The sequence below is a fragment of the Glycine max genome, chromosome 1, assembly GCF_000004515.6.
Source record: "Glycine max cultivar Williams 82 chromosome 1, Glycine_max_v4.0, whole genome shotgun sequence".
Classification (NCBI taxonomy): domain Eukaryota; kingdom Viridiplantae; phylum Streptophyta; class Magnoliopsida; order Fabales; family Fabaceae; genus Glycine; species Glycine max.
In genome coordinates this window covers 47619307-47641547 of record NC_016088.4, presented here as the reverse complement: position 1 = coordinate 47641547, position 22241 = coordinate 47619307, and the positions used below count along the sequence as shown (strand labels likewise).

The following is a 22241-nucleotide window of genomic DNA, read 5'->3' as shown; positions in this document are numbered from 1 at the left end:
ACTAAGAGTATCTCTAATAGTATAATAGTGGTAGAATTACTTAAATTAACTTTTGGCCTAGATTTTTCTTTAATGATATTTAAGAACTTAAAATGAGTCCTACAATTCTCAAGAATTCTATTTGGAATATTACTCATCTAAGCAATGATACTTATATAAGAATTATCATCTCAATTGCTTTAACGATAAAACTACATAATAACTGATTTTTAAAGATTAAGAATTTCATTAAAAAAAACTCTCATTGGACATGTTCCAAGGTATTGGTTCCAAGTGCCACTTTGGTTACTTACAAGAATCAATTTTTTCCACTATAATACACATTTTGATGTAGTATCCTTTAGCAATTCAAAATTAAACTTTAAAACCCAAGTAGTTGAACTAAAGGAAATTGTGTGTGCGTGTGTGTGTGTGTGTAAGAGAAACTAATGTTATGTTCCTCACCTGAAATCATCAGTGTGAGCAATCTTTCGACTTCCCTTGATAGCAGACTATCTGCCAGGAACCTCATACAAGCCTATGAACTCATTGCCACCAAAAGAGGCATCTTTCTTTCTAAATGCAATAACCAGGACTTGAGAAACACAAGTAATAGGGCTACCTCCTGGCAACCTACGCTGTACAATGGAGTGCCTATGGTAGTTAATAAAGATATACCCCAAAGAAGGAGAAAGGTATTCATAACTTCATAAGTCATTGTTTCTCTCACTTTATTTTTCCTTATCTACTAGCTTGAATTGTAATTAGATTGATTAGAGAATCTCCAACTAACTATGCCTACTTATATCATCCTTTGTGATTTCTATTAATTAATGATATAAGAATCATAATTTCTTCTTCTAAATTCTAAACTACAAATTGGTTTAGTTAATTTACTTTACTCTTTGGAATCCATAAGAAAAAAAAGAAACAATAAGAAGCAGTGAATACAAGTTCTTAATTAAAGAATTGAGTTATGGTGAGTGAACAAGAGTGAACTCAGATGTTTCTTAGCATATTTCAAAGCTTGAATTGCTAGAGTGAACAAGAGTTTCCTACAAGAAAGCATGATAACTTTATCACTTTTAAGAAAACAATTGTATTAATATTCTCTCTTATGCCAATTCTGAATCAAAGTGATTGTAGAAATAGATACAAGGCTTCAAAGATAATTACATATGTAGTCTCACTCTCTCTCTCTATTCCCACCAATTAACTATCAATAACAAAGATCAGCTCAGATCCTACATGTTTATATTTATCCTATTTTGCTTAATATTCACCTGCTAATAATATATTTGATTGAAATAAGTGAAAATCTTGTCCTTCTCCTCCTCCTCCCAACATCTGGGCGAGGACATTTCATAGATTGAATATAAAATTACTCAAGGCCATCCCTAAGAGAAACAAAATACTAGATTTCATATCAGGCAATTAGCAACTGTACCATTTAAAACAGAGCCCCGAAGCTTCACCTAATCAATTTGAGACATGTTCATCATATTATAAATCAAACAAGTACTAAAACTATGCAATCATCGATCTTTCATACTTTTAGTATCATGTTTAAATTGTGATGCATATCAAATCATCATGAAATTCCTCCATGATCATTATTTGAGTTTGTTAAAATAGGCATTAAATATCTCGTACACATTTTAGATAAATTTCAGACTATACAAAAAAAATCAGATGCTCAAGTAAATATCTGAAAATATAACCAAATAAGCTATTAAACACTATTTGTAAGTTGTATGAAAAGAAAGGAAATAATGTTTATCATTTTATACTTGAAAAAAAAATGCATTATATGTTTTTCTTACCTGTTTTCTTTTTCTATTCTATCCCACACCAATAGAAGGAGAATGAGTGGGATAGACGGATTGAGCTTGCAGTAATTCACTTTGGTCTAGTGCATACTGGTTTGGTACTCTTATTTTTGCCTGCTACACAACATCAAACACGAGCATGCCAAGCTATTCCTAGTGTTTTCATTTTAAAACTAGAATATATTATCATATTTTGCTTCACATGTTTCAAGTATAAAGATACACCACTTGGGAAATTAAAAGCATCCGTTACCTTTTTGCTACCCAACCTATCTTGCTTCCTCTCCCTTTTTGCTACCCATCCTATCTTGCTTCCACATATTAGGCATTTTGAAAGAATGGATAGATAAGGCTTAGGTAAATATTCTTTATGTTTTACATGCTTTGTCAAGGCATACAATTCTAACAGATGTACCAATTCCTAGCATCAAATGAACAATAGTAAACCAATGTGAAGTGGCTCTCTTACCTCTGAAAAATTAACATATATTCCAGAAAAAGAAAAAAATAATTTTTATATTCCCCTTTGTTGCTCGTTATGGTGTTTTTCCTAGCCCTTGTAGTTTCTGATCGATAGAAATGCTTCAATAAGAAGCAACAAGGGAATATAACTTCTTAATTATTTAAGGTAAATACTGTTGAAAAATGTATGCTGAAAAAAAATATATACACATAAACCTAATTATGGATCTTATTCCTTGTCTACTCATTTGTTAAATCAAGAACTCACTAAAATTCAAAGGTGAAAAAGAGTACACTTTCCTAGGCAAATGGTTTCATAAAATAATTTACACTTCAATTAGAAAGGAAATGCTTATAAACTCGATATCAACTTTTGACATGATTTTTCACTGGGCCTACATCAATATTAGCAACAAAATCATAAATTAACTCCCTCATCAATACAAGATGGTTTATTATCAAACAATTGATAATATTGGTTCAAGGTTTGTAGCAAAAGTTCTTTCCAAATCTTAGATAAAATAAAAGGTCCAAGATGTCAAAAAAAATTATTCAATCAATGAAACAATTAAAAATAATCCTTCAAAATCCAGTTATCCCCTTTGATCAAGTTCATGTCCAATGTCAATGAAGCATAATTATAATATTTCATATTAATTCATAAAATCGGATAAAGTGGTCATAAAGAGTATATGAGGAAAACACATAAGGATTAAAAGTTGAACTTGCAACACAAATAAAAGTGTTAGGGTTGAGAGAGATTATAGATTGGAGTGAAGATTGAAGATGGTAAGAACCAATGATGTCACTCTTCACTCCATGGAAACTGAATCAAAGTGCGTCATTTTTTGGCATGGCAAAGGAGAAAGCAACAGTAAGGGTTCACAACTTCAACGTTGACGACGACACAAAAGCACTGGTGGCGTGGCGCAACGGCACAAAAGTGAAATGACAACGATGCGACACTCAAGGGTTTTAGGACAACAAGGGTTGGAAGCGAGACTATGGGGTTTCAGGGCTTGGGCGTGAGATTGAGATCGAGTTAGTAGTGTGATTGAGAATGAAATTTAAGTAGCAGTAGGTTCTAGAGAAAACAACCAAGATGATTGCTCTAAAAATTGTCCTTAACTCATGACATAATGACATTTTTTCCATAAATCCTCATTAACGAGTCCTTTTAACTACAAAAATGTCATTGTGAATTTTTTTAAGATGATTTTCATAGGACCTTCATTGACGTTGCAGCGTGAAAAAACTTTTATCTAGTAGTGAACGTAAATAATTGGCTTAAACATATTTTTGATCCCTAATAAATATCCAATTTTGTATTTGCTCTCTAATATTTTTTTTATTTGCACTAGTGCAAAAGGACCATTCAACGATGGTCATTAAAGGTCTTCTACGATGGTTGACAACCGACTTTGAAGGCTAATCGTGGAATGTCAACACTTTCCACGACAGTCCCTCAGGAACCGACTTAGAAAAGCGTCATTTGTTACGACGATTATTAAGCAAAAACCGTCTTAGAATGCCACTCTTCTAAGATGGTTTTCAGTTAAAAATCGTCTTAGAAGGGTGACATTCTAAGATGATTTTTAACTGTGTTAAAAATCATCTTAGAATTGTGGCATTCTAAAACGGTTGTTGCTTAAAAACCGTCTTAGAATGTCACCCCTCTAAGATGATTTTTATCTGAAAACCAACTTAGAAGGGTCACCTAGGCTAACTCACATTGATCAGGTCACTAAGCTTCTGTAGCGATTTTATTAAAGAGTAACTTATACAAGTACATACAAAAGAATAACTTGTAATATCAATTATTAACTTTTAATATGAATTACTAAACGAGGTTGTACCAAGCCAACTAAGCAATGCAATGAGGAGGAGGTTTTACTTTTTTCTCAAAGCAAAACTAGTCCTCACTGCTAAACTACTTTTAATATGAATTATTTATTTTCAGTCTTTTTCATTGACTTATTAAAGAGTAACCTATGAATTATTAACTTTTAATATGAATTACTAACTTGTACAAGCTATGAATTACTAACTTTACAAGATATCAATTACTAACTTTTAAGCAATGTTGTTAAAGACACATGGAGGAAACAGGACACAAACATACCTTTGCAAGAAGAGTACCAAGAAAATGGAAAAATTAGAGATGTTGTTCATGTATCATTCTTGATCCAGGATTGGGATAATGCAAGTGATTTGTTGTTTCCTGGATGAAATGATGTTGAGAATTTCAGATTGCCATAAACCAATAAATCACAAGGTAGGAATATAAGGTTTATCAAGCAAGGAGTATTAGTTGAAGCAATGTCCAATCAAACATTTCAAAACTCAAAAGCTTTTTCTTTTCATTTCTTTTATCACTTTGCTTCTGTTTTGGGGAAGTACAAAGGTCTTCCTCTGTTGTAACTAATGACTTAATCTCCTTACTTTGTTAAACAAATCCAAATTTTAAACTCTGTTTCTCTTACACACACACATGTATTCTCAATTACATAAACACTGATTCCATGTATAGAAAACACATATGTTCTGCTTAACTACATAGGGTAAAGTCCTGTTGCGATGTAGTTTTTCATAATACATTTTAATTATTAAAAGGAGTTACATACCTGACTTGCCATCAACCTTCTAACAATATTAGCGTATAGTCTCGGATCATCCAGGTTCTACTGTGAGGGATAGTAAGTAGGTAATTGTGTCACCTCCATATAATTTACAAACTAATAGAGAATAAAAATCACATGGCGCACCTACCAACAACATATATGTATATCAAAATTTCAACAAAGAAAAGTAGTGGCTTTGGGACAGGGCAATGCTACAAAATGAAATAAACATCCAAGTAGGGACATTGAGATTTGACCCAACAGCTAACATTCCTAATGTTTTGGAAGCACTGTCATCATCAAAGATTGTTTCTCTAAACCAGTTGATGAAAGATCTATTGTGTTTTTGCAACACCCTTATCATGTTTATTTTTGGGTGGGTAACAATGACATTTTTTGTGAGTATCTATGTATGGTAACACCTTTGTTTTGTTGTTTAATATATAGATGCACTCATGACACCTCCTATTAAGTCATTGTGACAACATTGTATCCTCATGTACCCTTACCTCCCCGTGTCCAATCATGATGAGTTTCAGGAAGACCGACAACTTTAACTGTTTCAATGTACTAGGAGCAAAACTCAATAGATTCTTCTGCAACGTACCTTTCAACAATGGAAACTTCTTGCCAATATTGATTCTTGGTATAACCTTTTAAGACCCTCATGTACTGCTCAATTGGACACATCCACCGTAAAAAAACTGGACCGCACAATTGGATTTCCCTCACGAGATGAACAATTAAGTGAACCGTTATGTCAAAAAATGATGGACGAAAATACATCTTCATTTGACAAAGGACAATGGCAACCTGATTCTCCAAATCATTCAATTGTCGAGGGTCAATGACTTTGATATAGAAAGCATTAAAAACAAAGCACAAACAAGTTATGGCAACCCTAAATTTGTCAGGCAAGATACCACGGATCGCTACACGCAATAGTTGTTGCATTAACATATGGCAATCATGAGACTTCAAGCCAACCAATTTGAGATCATTGAGGGATACAAGGATCTTGATATTTGAAGAGTATCCTTGTGGGACTTTTAGACTCCGTAGACAATGACAAAAACTTTTCTTCTCTTTTGTTGACTTTGTGTAACATGCTGGGGGCAGATACATTCACCGACCTTGTGATATTGGATGCAACTGTTGCCGTATATCCATGTCAATTATATCTTGACGACACTTCAAATCATCATATGTATTTCCTTAAATGTTAAGAAGAGTGTCAGTTAAACTATCACTGACTTTTTTCTCCACATGTCTATACAATGTCTAACATCAAGATCGGACCAGTATGAAAGATCAAAGTAAGACATGTGGAGGTAAAAAATAAAGTGTTTCTCCTATTGGTTCTAAATTATGTTTTCAAATGTTTTTCACAATGTCACATTCGAAGTTACCCATTTCAATGATCCGAGAATATGAAGTGCAGATCTAGGGATATTCTTTTTAACAAAAGCTTGCATAAGTGATGAAGGGTTATTTTCCTCTTTTATAAATAGTTTGTTCCACCCAAACTCTAGTAGCATAAACTTCATCCAATTTTTTTTATAAGTTTTTTCATTTCAAATTTAATAATTATAGGCATTAAAAGGGAGCTATAGAAATCACAAGAAAAAAGGGCCAAGTTGAGTGTACTGGGCATGGCTTTGTGTATGACCATTAGAGCATATAGCTTAGTTGACACACTTTCGTTCTTTTGGAAATGCTCTAACATTTAAGAAATTTGATCCTTTGAATCTCATTTTGTAACAAGCAATAAGGAGAAAATTAAAATATGAAAAATACAAAGTACTTTTAACTGAGGGGCTGGTATAGGGAAAAATTAATTTGTCATGAATGGTTGGCAGTTGGTACCTACAAGCTACCAATTGTCCATGCCTGCTACATAAGTTCATCAAAATTTTTTTAAAGAATTATGTGAGGCAAGGCATACATTTTCAAGTTAGACAAATGACTAAAGAACATAGAAGTCTCTAGCCGAGAAGGAATGCTTAAAGATCTAGCATGAAAATTTTGTCATTAGTAAATGGAAGATAGTTTGACAGGCAAAAATGGGGTTCATGATTTAAATTAGCATGATAGTCCATATTTATTTATGGATGGAAAATTAGAGAACATTGATGATAATAGTTGAGTTAACAGTACACAAGATAGTAACTTTTGTAGAATTTATGTGTTTTTATTTGTATGTAAATAAAAAAATGCTAATGCATGTGACACTTCTAAGGAAAAAAAATGATTTACCGTTGACTAAGGAAGGGTTTAATCAATTTGGGCATCTGGCAATCACACGATTTCTGAATCTGAGAAGAGTTCCTTTATTTTTTTTTTTCTAACACTAAGGGGCAATTTAAACTTAATGTAAACAATAATGATAATAATGAGTTTCAAATTGGTTTACATGGCTGCAAGGATACCTTTTAACACTTATGTACATACATGTATCTATTGAGAAGTTGATTTCAGGAGAATTCTAATTGCTAGCTAATGATCATGTGCTTGTGCAATTGAAACAACATTATCTACTACATTCCTCAATTTTTATTTGTCTTTTTTTATTCAAACTCTTTCTAAAATGTAACTATAACTATTTATTTATTGGTAATAACCAGGCATTGTGCATTTCAACTAGTCGATAGTGATAATCTTACCTTCAAAATTTATTTTTATTGCTCACTACCATGGAGGAAAACAATTTTTTTGTGTTGACCATGAGCTGATAATGATACGATGATATTCCTTTATATATTCTTTAAGTGTGACACCCTCTACCCCTCACATATATATTAATAAAGGAATAAAAATTCAAATATTAATTAAAAATATTTTTATAACATTTTTTTAAATACAAGCCTTTCAAATAGGTAAAAGGCTCACATTCACTTTCTTCTACATCATATTCAAACTTGTCCAAATAAATAATAAAGTCATTTCGGCTCAAACAAGGCCATCTAAGTTTCATACAATTAATATAGAACCTATATCCTAATGTCACATCCTATCAGAGCGTGGTGTTCCCGTGTCCTCTAGCATGAGGTTCTTCATAGTCATCAACCTATTCATCTGCTCCCTCGAACACAAAGTTCAAGATCATCACAGGATCCAAACATAAACAACAAACCGGAAGTGAGTTATCACATTCCTAACTACTAGAAAGAAACAAGACAACATATAGTAGCCAAATACAATTTACTTAGCATATCTCACATTATTTCATCACTTTGTCATTCAGCAATCACACTTTTCATCCATGAATCACATCTTTCAATCATCAATCACAATACACAGGAATCACACACTCCGATCAAGACATAATAACACATCAATTTCATAATAAACAATTAGCATGCGTATGCAACAGTTATGCTAAGACTCAAGCCTATATGCAATGTGGTACCATGTCAGTGAAAAACCTCGTCGGGCGCCTAGGAGTACATGATAAGACAAACCACACACTAGTAAGTCAAGTCACTCTCACTAAGTAATATCATAGGGAGACCAATCAGGGTCACAGTGTTTTGCGAGAATACTCCAACCATATGGGATCAACATAAGCTTAAAGGAGCACTCAAACCGTGTAACCCCCAAGGCCTACACTCCGAAGAGTCCGTCAGGGCCTCTCCCTCCTGATTCAGGTTCAACCCAGAAAATATTTTAGCACACAGACTCTATCTATGAACTGTACAAAACACACGACTCCTCAATTGTTCTCAAAATAATTTTAACTCGTCGCCCTTTAAGGGTCTTATCATTAACTCGTTGCCCTTAAAGGGACTTAACATTAACTCGTCGCCCAAAAAGGGACTTAGCATCAACTCGTCGCCCTAAAAGGGACTTAGCATTAACTCGTCGCCCTTAAAGGGACTTATGGTCGTGTGATTGTACAATTCATAGTTCACAACTCAATGCACACCACACCTCAATGCACATATATATCTCAATCATATACATACTCAATTTATCACATACACTTAATCTCAATCACCATGGTATAATCTCAATTTAACATGTTATCACACCTCTGGAATCATATACACTTTACTTATGAACTATGCAATACACACATTTACTCAATTGTTTTCAAAATCATTTTAACTCGTCAGGTTCCCACAGTGGATCCCATCACAATACTCGTCGCCCTTAAAGGGTCTTACAATTGTGTGATTGCACAATTCATAGTTCACAACTCAATACATACATCTCATCTCAATACACATGTATTTCATCATCTGTCACATGTTCAATTTATCACATACGCACAGTTTGAATCATCATTTCATAACCTAAACATAACAATTTATACAAAAGATTTTATCACAACATGGGATGTAAAACCTCTGAAATAGTTTCTCCCAATTGTATCAAAATCAATTAATCAAAATCACGAGTTAAACACAAAGACATCAAGAGCACTCAAGTTTATCAATCAATTCTCATCAGGACATCAATTGGTACATAGAACACAATAATATTGTATTTATAATCATAAAGGAAAAATTATAATTCAATAAACATCCCAAAATAAACCCAAATTTAGTTCTCTAAGGATCCCTACACATGTTCATTCTAACCCCCAATTGCGATAAACTCATCCCTTACCTCTGAGCGGACTCACGTGTCTTCAGCCAACGATAGTAACATCTCTAACGGTTCCCTAAGATTCCTTGAGTTATTCCTTCAACTGCTCCAATAGAGTTCCCAAACGTCAGAGAGACAAAAAAGAGATTGAAATCTCCACTTGTACTGTCTTCATGCGATTCCTTTTTCTCCCTCCACGAATGTTATCTCGAAAATCCCAACGGTGGAAGTGTGTGCAATTGAATTTCAAATAACATATCCAAATTTTACGACAATCCAACGGTTAACGAAACCGGGATCGTAGTTTTACCGAGACAACTTTGGGTTTCTGTAGGAAAGGCTACAATGCGAGGGGTATTTCTCTTAGCTCAGACATGATATCAAAATTCTCAACGGTGAGAATGGTCGGAATTGGGTTGCGAACGTGTTATTAAAATTTCACGACGATCCAACGGTGAACGAGTCCGAGATCGTCGTTTTTCTGAGACAGGTTTGGTGGGCTGCGGGAAAAAGAAAGGGTTTTGAGAGGAGAAGGAGAAAAACGAAAATGAGAGAAAGAAGAGGCACCGTCAGTGTGAAAACTGACCTAACACTATTTATAACTAGGTTTACTCTATTTATTTATTTATTATTTTATAAAAGAAAACTTTATTTTATTCTCTATCAAACAAATAAATAAAATACCCTTTTTATTTTCTCTCAAATCATTATTTTAATTAATAATTATATCTCCTTATTTATTTATTTATAAAATTTCATCATCTTTCTAAAACTCTATTTATTTATAAATAACAATCCTTTTTAATATAGATTACAAAAATTGGGATGTTACATTAAGAACGAACGATTACTATAGATTTCATTCTTTAGTTGTATTGCCTCAAATGTGAACCCTATTTATTCTTTTAATGGAAAGCATGGTGTGGTAGTAGCACTATATTGACAAGTTGATATGCCATACAACATAGTCACATGCTTACACGAAAATTAAGAGACAAAACCAGAAATGCGATATTTGGGGCACTTATCTGCATAGGCAACATAATCCACCAACTTTAAATTGTCCATTGAAGTGATCTACAGAGTTAACTCCAATACCTTTGCTTTACATATAATATTATATTGCACCTTGCAGTTGACAAGAAAGATACCTAAGTGGGTTGAATGCTGAGATTTGTAGTGGAAGGAGAAAAACTTAAATTGTATGTTAGCTTTTGAAATAATTGGCAAAAGCAAGTGCCATAAGTCCATCGTCGATAATTATTGGCATTACAAATACACACACAAGTGACTTATTCAATAGAGAATTAATAGATGAGTAACTAATAAATGTACAAAGTTTTCACTGGATGAAGCATCACTTTGTCAATATATCTTAAGGTCATATCATTACAAAATCTACTTAATTAAGTACTTTGTTGCCTGTTGGTAGCTACTAGCTACCAATTGTCCGTGGTTGCTCTATCTTTTCTGTATCTTTTTCTTGTGCTTTCTGGAGCTCCCTTTTTTTCACTAAAATATCAGCATTAATTATCGAGAAGTAACTAGTCATATTCTGTAGCCTATAGTTTGTTTGCAAGAATGAGACAACAAATTGGTCATATTCTGTCCTTGCCAAATTAGGTAAAATTGCCTTTTTGTTTATTTTTGAAAACATGCACCAATCAAAGGCAAGCTAACATTAATTATTGATTTCCAGTAGAGCATTGAAGATAAACCTTCAAATTTGAGGCATGAAAAAAAGACCATCAAAGAAACAATTGAATGCATCAGTCCAGAACTGTAAAAGGTGGCATTTACATTTCCTTAGTTCATTTTAGCAACATTCTTTAGGATATATCTAAGTGGTTACTTGATGTTTATGCTTTGCAGTTAAATGATTCTGTTAACAAGAGCAATGCAGATGTTCGTAAGCACTTGAGAAGAGGATAAATGAAATTACTGATAGGATATACAGAGACTTTAGCAACTCAATTGAGGTTGCAAACATCCATGATTATTCAGAAAATCGACTCAATGCTACTCAAAGTATAACAGGGGATAGGCTGAACCTGAGTACCTAAGTGTCAAAATTAGTTATATCAGTGTGATTTTTTGTATCTTTTACTTTAATTACACCTTGTTATTTGTTAACATGACCAACATAAGTTTACATGTGTCAATGCATTTATGAGCTTACAAACAAGTAATATGTATGTGCTGGTAGGATTTGTCTAATACCTATTACATATTTTTTTTGTTAGGATCTATTTCATTGTAAGTGGGGGTTATGTAGTTTTAGGCTTTTAGCAACTAGTAAAATCAATGGCGGTTTTTAATCCTTGCAGTTAAAGTTTAACCAAAATCTTACCGAGTAATGAAATAATGGGTTTTTGTATACTACTAGAAATCATTCTAGCTTAAGTTTAAAGTGAATTAATTAGTTATACTTATATTGAATTAATCAAGGATACAATTTTCTACCAGAATAAACTATTCCCTATTTCTAATAATCTGCTAAAATATAAGGATATCACTACCTCCTCACTCTTATCCTCGAAAACACATATTATACTGCAGAAAATGAAGATCATTAAATGAATCTTCCCTAAGAAACTACTGCACCCCCTCATGGAGTTATCATCTTCTAACTAATTTGCTCATCATAGTGATGAAAAAACATCTCAAAGTGAAATACAACTTAATGTAGTATCATCCTACTTCCTACCCACATCAACCAGTCGTTACATAAAACAAAGTTAAATTAGAAGCTGCTACAAGATAGGATATATAGTGTTGCAAGCTAAACCAATTAGAATATAGTCTATAAGCTTATACGGTCACTAAGTCACTTAAATGATAAAATAGTGTAGAACATAACAACTTATAAATTAAACATGATTGGGATTGAGCCACTTCATATGACTATAACAACCAACACATTTACCTTGGGTCTTAGCATTTGTATTAGAACATCAAAGAACAAAGGAGAAGTTGAATTGAGGCTTTCAATTTCAGGCACCTAGCAAGTAGCAAGGAAGCATTGAATTTCTGATTGTTGGAAGTCATTCAGCCAAATCTGCTCTCAACTTGATTAATAGGTTGGTGCTAATTTTGAAATGTGTATGCCCTCTCATTCATTCTTATACTATATATGCTTTTATGCATATGCACTCATAGAGAAAACAATCAAATACCTTAACAAATACAATTTCCAATGAAACAAAGAAGCTCAAGATTCAATTTCCAAACAATTTATTTCTTGGGAGACATTCATTCCTGAGTCTGTCCAAATGTATAGACCACTACGTACCTTGCCAGGCAAACAACAATTTAAACAAATAATAATAATTGCACTGATTTGCCAATCTCTTGGACAAAAACACTATTTCTTTTTTCCAACTTCTAAAGGCTTGATCTTCAAAGAAAGATGAAAGCTTTAATGTAAACCTTACTCTCAGATTCAATGCACTTTATCTTCAAACAACGCTTCAATCTCCTCTTACCTTTTGCCTTTGGTGTCTGATAAAAATAAATTTTAGAAAAGTGTGGCACACACCATCACCCCACCAAGCACAAACAACATGCCTCCAAATGTTATTGCCTCTAAAACACTAAGGAATGTCATGGACACAATCCCACTTATCAAACGGTTCACAAAAATGGCCAAGTTGGAACCTTGGGCCATTAGCCTTAGAGGGAAAATCTTAGAAGAGTAGACCCAAGTTGTCAGCCCACGCCCAATACAAAAGCATGATACTGCAACATAGACAGCAACCACCCACAAAGCAATGACCCATTGATCCTTGTTATCACCACATAACTTAAGCAAGGTACAACCCAAGCCCAGCACAAACAATGAGATTGCCATGCTACATGAGCCTAACAACAACATGGGCCTCCTCCCATCTTGGTCCAAGAACAAGGTTGATATCAAAATAAAGCAAGTCTTGGATATTCCGATGACGATTGTAACACCAAAAAGTTGCTTCTCAACCTTAATCCCAACTTCCTTATACACTTCTAGGATATAATACATGACAACATCATTCCAAGAAGCCTGCATGAAGAAGTTAACACCAATAGCAGCCACAAAAATTGTCAACACAGGGCTAGTAGGTGTAACAAGCAACCCTTTCCATCCCGTTGTCCATCAAAAGAACCTTGAGAAGAAGTTGTTGTTATGTCAATGTTTGTGATGGGAGCAAAAGCAACAAATTCTTGTATAATAACCAGCCTTAATTCAACTCTCCTTTGTTCTTTGATGTTCTAATCAAAACCTGATTTGCTTCCTCAATATTCCAATAAGTAGTAACTTATTGGAATACGTTTACCTCTAGCTATGTTGTAAAACTAGTAACTTCATATGCCATTTATTTGATTTCTACTATAATGTACACTAGTTACTAGTAGTGGTTTTTTAAGGCTGACCATGCCTCTACTTTGAATTCAACATAGAACCTTTTTTTAAGGTTGTTTTTTACGGTGATAAAAATATGATACATATGGATAAAAATATACCCAAAAACAAGCTACACGACATTTGAGAATGTATTCTTTATGAGCACATAAGTAAAGAAAAAAGGGAAACTCACCTCACAAACACAATGATGCAGAGTTGCAGATCGCGGCAAAATGAAGGGGACGAGCGTCAAGCTAAGGCGCGAGAGTCAGGCCACAACGCGAGGCTGAGGCAAGGTACGTGGTGAGAGAGTAATGATGGATTTTTGGGGTAAGTTGCAAAACACATTGGGGACGAGAGGAAGGAATTTCTGAATGAGAGTGAGCACGACAGGACAATGTCGGAAAGCGTACTATATATTTAAACTTAAAGACGATTTTTAGATAAAAACCGTCTTTGTATCCCTTCTTTCTAAGACGATTTTAGCACAGAACGGTCTTAAATTACTTTAGTTAATTTAAAAAATGCCACTAATTTTCCAATAAGTGTTTTCAAAGACGGTCTTAAAAATAACCATTGTCGTAGAGCTCATTTGAAGACGGTTTTTTAAAATCATTTTCGTTGGATAAGCGATATATTTACGAAAATGCCACTGTCTACCCTACTAAGACGGTTATCTTATGAGCGTCGTCGAAAGTGCGTCATAAAAAAACCTTTTATTAGTAGTGTTGCAATGAATCTCTTATTAAACAAAAATTTTGTTTTTGGCCCTTAACACTTGTTTTTAGCCCCTAATAAATTAGTAAATTTTGTGTTTACTCTATCATAAACATTTCTCATATGTTATTAATACAAATTAAAACAAAATTTGCTAATTTATTACGAAGTAAACATAATTTTTTTAATTTATTAGGAATTAAAATAAAATATTAAGGATAAAAAATAAAAAATATTATTTTATTAAAGAGTTAATACAAAGTAAAAATTTATTAAAGAACAAACACACAAATCTAATATTAAAAATAAAAAACATATTTAAGCCTAAATAATTTAAATTAATTATTTGAAACAACCATGCACTACTTCCCACGTGCACAACATCCACTGATAATGTAGTCCTTCTCATAGTCATTATATTACAAACCTATGTGCTAATTAATCCTAACTGTCGAATGTCAATAACTATCATATCCAAAACTATTAGCCACCCTCCATAAAAGACATGTAACAAAAAGAACATGAATACATATTTGGCTGCTAAAATATTCCCTAGATTGTCAAGTCAAAGACTATATGCAGATTGAAAGTCAAGACGTACATATGCATATATCAGCCATATTTCAATCATTGTGCCAATAACTTCCATGTTGATTGTGAATACAACCGATAGTGGTTGTATATTTAATTAATTAATTAATTCTAAGTTCTAACAGAAGAATATGCATAGCCAATTAGCCATGGAGAAGCAAAAGGCGACAAGCAAATAGAAATCAAAGTTTGTAGATTCCATATAATTGATTCCATCATTACCCCTCCCATCTTCTTCTATATAAAGGCACACGATTAAGACATGCAACGCACATTCAATTTCTGTTCAATCAAACCCTTCTCTCACATAACCATCATCTTCATCATTCACTATCAATTTTCAAAGTACTATTTATTATAGCCATATAGAAGCTAGCATAACCAGAAACCATGAAAGCTTTTCGCCTGCTCCTAGCACTACTAATTCCTTTTTTACTATCCTCTTTTGTTTCTGGTTATTCTTGGAATGAGGTTAAACTTTGGTGCAACCAAACCCCAAACCCTCAACCATGTGAGTATTTCTTGAGCAATAATCCTACTTATCAATACAAACCCCTCAAGCAAAAATCTGATTTCCTCAAACTTTCATTGCAACTTGCTCAAGAGAGAGCACTCAAAGGCCATGAAAACACTCTCTCACTTGGCTCTAAGTGCCGAAACCCACGTGAAAGAGTTGCTTGGGCTGATTGTGTTGAGCTTTATGAGCAAACTATTCGCAAACTCAACCAAACCCTAAAGCCTAACACCAAGCTCTCCCAAGTTGATGCCCAAACATGGCTCAGCACAGCTCTCACTAACCTTGAGACATGCAAAGCCGGGTTCTATGAGCTTGGTGTTCAAGACTACGTTCTCCCTTTGATGTCCAACAATGTTACTAAGTTGCTGAGCAACACCTTGGCCCTTAACAAGGTTCCATACCAAGAACCAAGTTACAAAGAAGGGTTTCCAACATGGGTGAAGCCAGGTGATAGAAAGTTGTTGCAAGCTTCTTCACCGGCTTCTCGAGCCAACGTAGTGGTGGCAAAAGATGGCTCTGGAAGGTTCACAACAGTGAGTGCAGCTATAAATGCAGCTCCAAAGAGTAGTAGTGGAAGGTATGTGATATATGTGAAGGGTGGGGTGTACGATGAACAAGTTGAGGTGAAAGCAAAGAATATAATGTTGGTTGGAGATGGTATTGGAAAGACTATAATCACAGGTAGCAAAAGTGTTGGAGGAGGCACCACAACCTTCCGTTCAGCCACTGTTGGTAAGCTTTTTATATTTTTTTATTATTGTTAATTAATTCTAATCATTTCTTAGGTTTTATGTTTGACTGTGTTACATAAAAATAATTTAAAGAAAATTACCAAAATTTATTTAAATTGTCTATAAGAATCAGATTTCATGATAAAATTGTAAAAAAATGATTATGGTATTATTTTTTTAAAATTGATGAGTTTTATTTTTCCAGTGGATAAAACGAGAAAATGAAAACTGATTAAAATATAACATATAATTAAGCCGTTAATTTTAATCTGTTTTTAAAATCTTGCATATTTGAAAAGAAAAACTTTTTTCATAATAATAAAAATAATCTACGACTATAATCTGATTTTCACCAATATTATTAAAAAAAAAAAAGTGAGCATAACAGTTTTGATCAATAGTATCTTGCGTATTTGAAAAGAAACTTTTATTGCACTTAAAAGAGACTTAACTATGAATTAATTTTTGCAGCTGTAGTTGGGGATGGATTTATAGCTCAAGGTATCACATTTAGGAACACCGCTGGTGCAAAAAACCACCAAGCTGTAGCATTGCGTTCTGGATCGGACTTGTCAGTGTTTTACAAATGTAGCTTTGAAGGTTACCAAGACACATTATATGTCCACTCTGAGAGGCAATTCTATAGAGAGTGTAACATTTATGGCACTGTTGACTTCATATTTGGCAATGCTGCAGTTGTGTTACAAAACTGTAACATATTTGCAAGAAACCCTCCCAACAAAGTCAACACAATCACTGCCCAAGGCCGAACCGACCCAAATCAAAACACTGGAATTTCCATTCACAATTCAAGAGTCACAGCTGCATCAGATTTGAGACCAGTTCAAAACTCGGTTAGGACTTATCTTGGAAGACCATGGAAGCAATATTCAAGAACAGTTTTCATGAAGACTTATCTTGATGGCTTGATCAACCCTGCGGGTTGGATGGAATGGAGTGGTAACTTTGCATTAGACACGCTTTATTATGGAGAGTACATGAACACTGGTCCAGGTTCTTCTACTGCTAGACGTGTTAAATGGTCTGGTTATCGTGTCATAACTAGCGCTTCTGAAGCCTCAAAGTTCAGTGTTGCAAATTTTATTGCTGGAAACGCATGGCTACCTTCCACCAAAGTGCCTTTTACCCCTTCTCTTTAATTAAGTGATGTTTGTTGTTATTTGTTGATTGTTTGATTAATTAATTTCATTTCTTTCATTCGTTGTGATTGTTAAAATAATCTTCTCCTAGCATGCTGATACATTTGGAAACTTGTACAATCGATAAAATAGCTTTATTTTGTTGTGGCTTTCATTTTTATTTTGAAAGATTGTATTGAGATTCACATGTTCCTCAATTGTGTAAGAAGTTATTATATATACTTGACTCGTGTCTTTTAGTAGATAACATGTTTGAAGACGTGCTAGAAAACGCTTCTCAAACCTGCTGGCAATGCCAAGAAGTTATTATGCAGTTTTGAATTACTACATGTCCATAGTTCTGACTAATCTCTACATCAGATATATATATTCGAGTTTTTCGATTTAGAAATAAGAATATCACTTAACTACATATCACGATGAGATTAATTAAAACCCTGATAGTCTGAAACAATTTAACAATTTCTCCCAAATGCATAGGACGGGAGAGCAAATTAAATGAATCTGTATTTCACTGGAGATCAATAAACACTTGGTATAAAACCCAACAACCTTTAAAAATAAAATAAAGGTGTCTGCAGAACAATTAATTTGTATATTTTAACACAAATCCGGCGATTGTCACAGTCAAAGGCCACATGATTTGGCACAACTTACATAGATGTAGTCCCATTAGTTAGAAATATAGACAGATCAGTCTCATAGCTAGTTATCCAGAAAGAGCTTTTTATCAAAATGAGAACCTGTGCAATAGTTTGATTAAAATTTTAGCCCTCTTATATTGATGAACTTTTTTTGTATCTCAGCTACACGCCGGGCAGAGTTGGCTTTCTTCATCTCCCATTTTGATTTTTCAGATAATCCATGATTAATCTCCCCAACAAGGGATAGAATTGAGTTGGCAACACCTGCTTCCCCAGAAGTCAGCTCAACTTTACCCTTTTGCATGCTTTCTAGAGCAGCAGATAATTCGCTCCGTTTTGATTGAAGTTGCCGGATTTGATCATCAATTTCTTGGATTGCCAAAGTGTTTCTATCCATTTCGGACTCTCTCTGAGCTACTTTTTCCTTGTAGTCATTTTTCAGACTAAGAACTTTACGTTTCTTTGCCTCCAAGACACCTAAGAATTTGTCTGCCTCTTCAATGTCCCCCTTGGCCTCAAGAAAGGCCTCACTGACTAATGGAAGTTGTTCCACCAACTTTACCTGTGCCAGTTGCTCAACACTGAGTGTAGGATCTTTGCGAATTTGTGATGCAAGTGTCGCAACTTCTACCACAACATCATTACAAGAGAGAAGAGAAGGGAAGTCTACATCAAGAAGGAAAGAAAGCTTTTTCTTGCAATACTGTATAATTTCATTATCTAGAGTGGCATGATCCGGTGAATTCTCCAAGGTATCAAGATTCTCCAGAACATTGATTGCTTTGGGATCTTTCTCTACCGCTGTCTGCATAGCAGATCCTTCTTCAGAATCTGAGATGCCTTTTGAATTCTCAGTTGAATCAACTCTTGCCTCTTCGTCGTCCTGATCGCATAAATCAATGACAATATTTGCATCCTGATCAGGCACTATATGTGGACGAAGATGAAGTAGTTTGGAAGATTTCCGAGTTGGTTGACTGCAGATTTGTATTTTCCGTTTTAACTTGGTGCCAATCTGTTCTGTGGCATTGCCAGCTTCTTCAGTCTCCAGTGACTTCACTGGAGGGGTAATGGGCAAAGATTGTAGAGTTAGAAGGCCATATATATATATATATATCAAATAATAAGAAATATATCGAATAAACAAACATAAGCAATATATAAAACGAAGAAGGGACAACAAAAGTTGCAAGGATATTAGAGCTAGAAGTCAAGTTCCTCAGTAATAGATAAGAGGATCCCAACTTATTTCACAAACTTGAGACCAAAAATAGTCTTGATTTGCTCATTTCAGGACTAAAATATTCATCTCATCACCTTCCATTTCCAAGCTATTCAGAAAGACAACTGACCCACCACACATAAAAAATAAACAGAAGAAATATACAAAATATAAGTTACCACTAGCATAGCATCCTATTAGTCTATTAATCACCCCCATACAAGGAGAAGTATAAGCAAGAGAGGCCATCAACAAATAATAAAGGTCTCCAACCATGTTGGTGGGAGTAAATGTTGAACAATTTAGGGGATCATGACAATCATGGAGGAAAAGCATCGACTCAATACTAAGCAAACCAAGACAAGTAGAAGGTTATTTGTGCAGGAACAAAATTGGAAGACTTTATAAACTACCACAAATCAAGACAATGCCAAAATGCAAATAATTAAAAACAAAAAAACTAGACAAAAATGGATGAGAAAATAGAAACACAAGGTTGAAAAGAAAATTGCAAAACTGTAATTTTAAGCTAACCTTTTCGGGGAGTTTTCTTGGTAGCGGGGATCTTCCAGCTAAATAAACCAAAGAATGCTTCAATTCCCATGTTAGGAAAATTTGATTCAATGTATCGCTCAACATCACGCTTGGTTCTGAAGCTCTGTCTCTTGTGAGAAGATATCTGAAGAGACTTTGGAAGATAAAGGTGTCTATCACAAAAATGTCCAGCATTGGAGGTCCTTTTCAATACTTTCCAGCCCCATACATCACTAGGATTAGGCCACCCTTCAGGTGCATATGGCAAACCTTGACCAGAAGAATTAGGTGACACTGGTTTAAGATCAAAAGTTCTCTCCTTTGTCAAACTCAAATCATCACAAACATTGCTTTCAATTGGAGAGTCACAGTCACTCCCTTTTTCTTCCTGACAACTGCAATAACACAAGACAGTGTCAAGTGTCAACTGCTGAAAACTACGTCCATCCAACCCTACTACTCAAGTCACTTCCATTGTCCAAATTTCAGCCAACTAGTGTAAAGGTGATCACAAAATACTCTTTTTACACAAGGGTTAAAAGTTGCAGGCTTCATTCACCACTTAGGAATTGAGCTAAATATGTTAAATAAATATCATGATCATGGTCTAACAAGTAGTGCTTAACATAAACTCATTGTGATTCAACACAATTGTCGCATGAGTTCAACAACAAAAGTAAAAGAACGGTTTTTTAAACTCCAACAAGGCAAAATAAAAAGATTTACTATGAAAAAAAATACTATTAGGATCCATATCTTGATTGTGTTTCTTGGTTATGTTATGCAGCATGATGCTCTGACAATTAGAATCTTAAATCCAGTAAGGAAGCCAGGGTGTGTACCAGCCCATTAGGATCCATAGTTTAAAGAATTAGTCTGAAAATCTATTATGTTTAAAAACAAACACTTTTTTAGACAACGACAATAAAAGCCTCATTGAAATCTCTCTTACCATCTTCAACAACAAGTAACAACATTATCAAAAGGCTTACCCCACTTTTTCAAAATGAGGAACAAAAAGTTTCTCAAAAAATTAATTGTCTTTAAAATAAGTTAAACCAAGAATGGATGGCCTTTAAAACAGGACTGTTTTCAACAAGCAGAATTTTTATATAGAAGCACCAAGATTTTCAAGCATGATATGGTAACATTTAAGTCTAAACGGGTATGGTGTAAGATCTTCATGGAACACAAAGAAATTGATATGAACAACCCATATAGGTTCAAGTTGACATAAACGAGCTATATAAATTTTTTAGTCCAAATAAATATATAATCTGGACCTTAGTGGCGTCCGCAGCAAGCTATGTAATTTTTTTGTCCAAATAAAGAGGCATGCATGATTTTTATATTCTTAGTGTTCTTGATCAGCAGACTGTTTAAACCCAAAAAAAAAAAAAGAAGTAAAAACTTGGTCTTTTTTTAACAGAAGAGAAAAATTGTGCATTACCAAACAAGAGGGAGGGGAAAAGGTGAGAACTTTACCTGGTGGGAGTGGAAGTGTCTGAGAGAGCCATGGAGGGAAAATGTTACGAAGTATGGAGATGAGTTTCTAGTCTAGTTTCTAACAGAGAAAAGAGAAGATGGGATTGCGACAAATGTAGTACTTGCATTGGGTGCGGTATAAGTGTTAGTGTATTACAACTACAAGTATAAATGCCTCCTGTGATTTAGTTAACATGCTTGCAAAATGGGGTGCACCCACAAGGTTTTGAGCGAAGATATTTAAATACACAAATTACCAACACCTGGTCAACAAACACTTTTTATTGGGTGTCTAAGAATTTTTTTAAAATTTTTCCTAAAGTTTTAATAGGTTCAAAGACTTTACTAACACAAAGGTTATTTTCAACATTAACTCCGCCTCTCTTACAACTTATTTACCCTCCAATTTTCTTTCTATAATTTTATTATTCATTATATTATTTAAGGTAAAATATATTTGAAGTGTATTAAAATTTAAAAAAATATTAATTTGGTCCTTACAAAAAAAATTATATTTTCAACAATTTTTATGATCCTTCATGATAATTCCATCAGATGTTAATCTGACATGACTAATAGACTTACATATGTTATATGATTACAAATGAATTAAACAATTTGTAGCAATTAAAATTTCTCAAAATGAATTAAATTATTTTTTGCACCTAAAACCCTCCAAAATCTATAATTTTTCATCACTTCCTGTATGATTTTCTTGCACTTCCTGATGAGATTAGGATGGAAGGTAAAACAACACTGGGTTCTGGTGTCTTCTGAG

At 34.0% G+C, this 22241-nt stretch overlaps 2 protein-coding genes across 2 annotated transcripts; one reads left to right on the top strand and one right to left on the bottom strand.

Moving 5' to 3' along the window:
* The first annotated feature begins 15429 nt into the window (after nucleotides 1-15429).
* LOC100783428 (pectinesterase 2) lies at nucleotides 15430-17953 on the top strand. The gene is made up of 2 exons (XM_003516981.5): nucleotides 15430-16419; nucleotides 16890-17953. Exons 1-2 carry the CDS (start codon nucleotides 15561-15563, stop codon nucleotides 17576-17578), a joined length of 1548 nt encoding a protein of 515 aa, XP_003517029.1. The 5' UTR covers nucleotides 15430-15560; the 3' UTR covers nucleotides 17579-17953.
* A 114-nt stretch (nucleotides 17954-18067) lies between these two features.
* Nucleotides 18068-21666, bottom strand: LOC100810295 (uncharacterized). The gene is made up of 3 exons (XM_003516400.5): nucleotides 21464-21666; nucleotides 19979-20373; nucleotides 18068-19281 (listed from the first exon to the last, which is right to left on the bottom strand). The coding sequence occupies exons 1-3, from the start codon at nucleotides 21493-21495 to the stop codon at nucleotides 18338-18340; spliced, it is 1371 nt and encodes a 456-aa protein (XP_003516448.1). The 5' UTR covers nucleotides 21496-21666; the 3' UTR covers nucleotides 18068-18337.
* Between the last annotated feature and the right edge of the window lie 575 nt (nucleotides 21667-22241).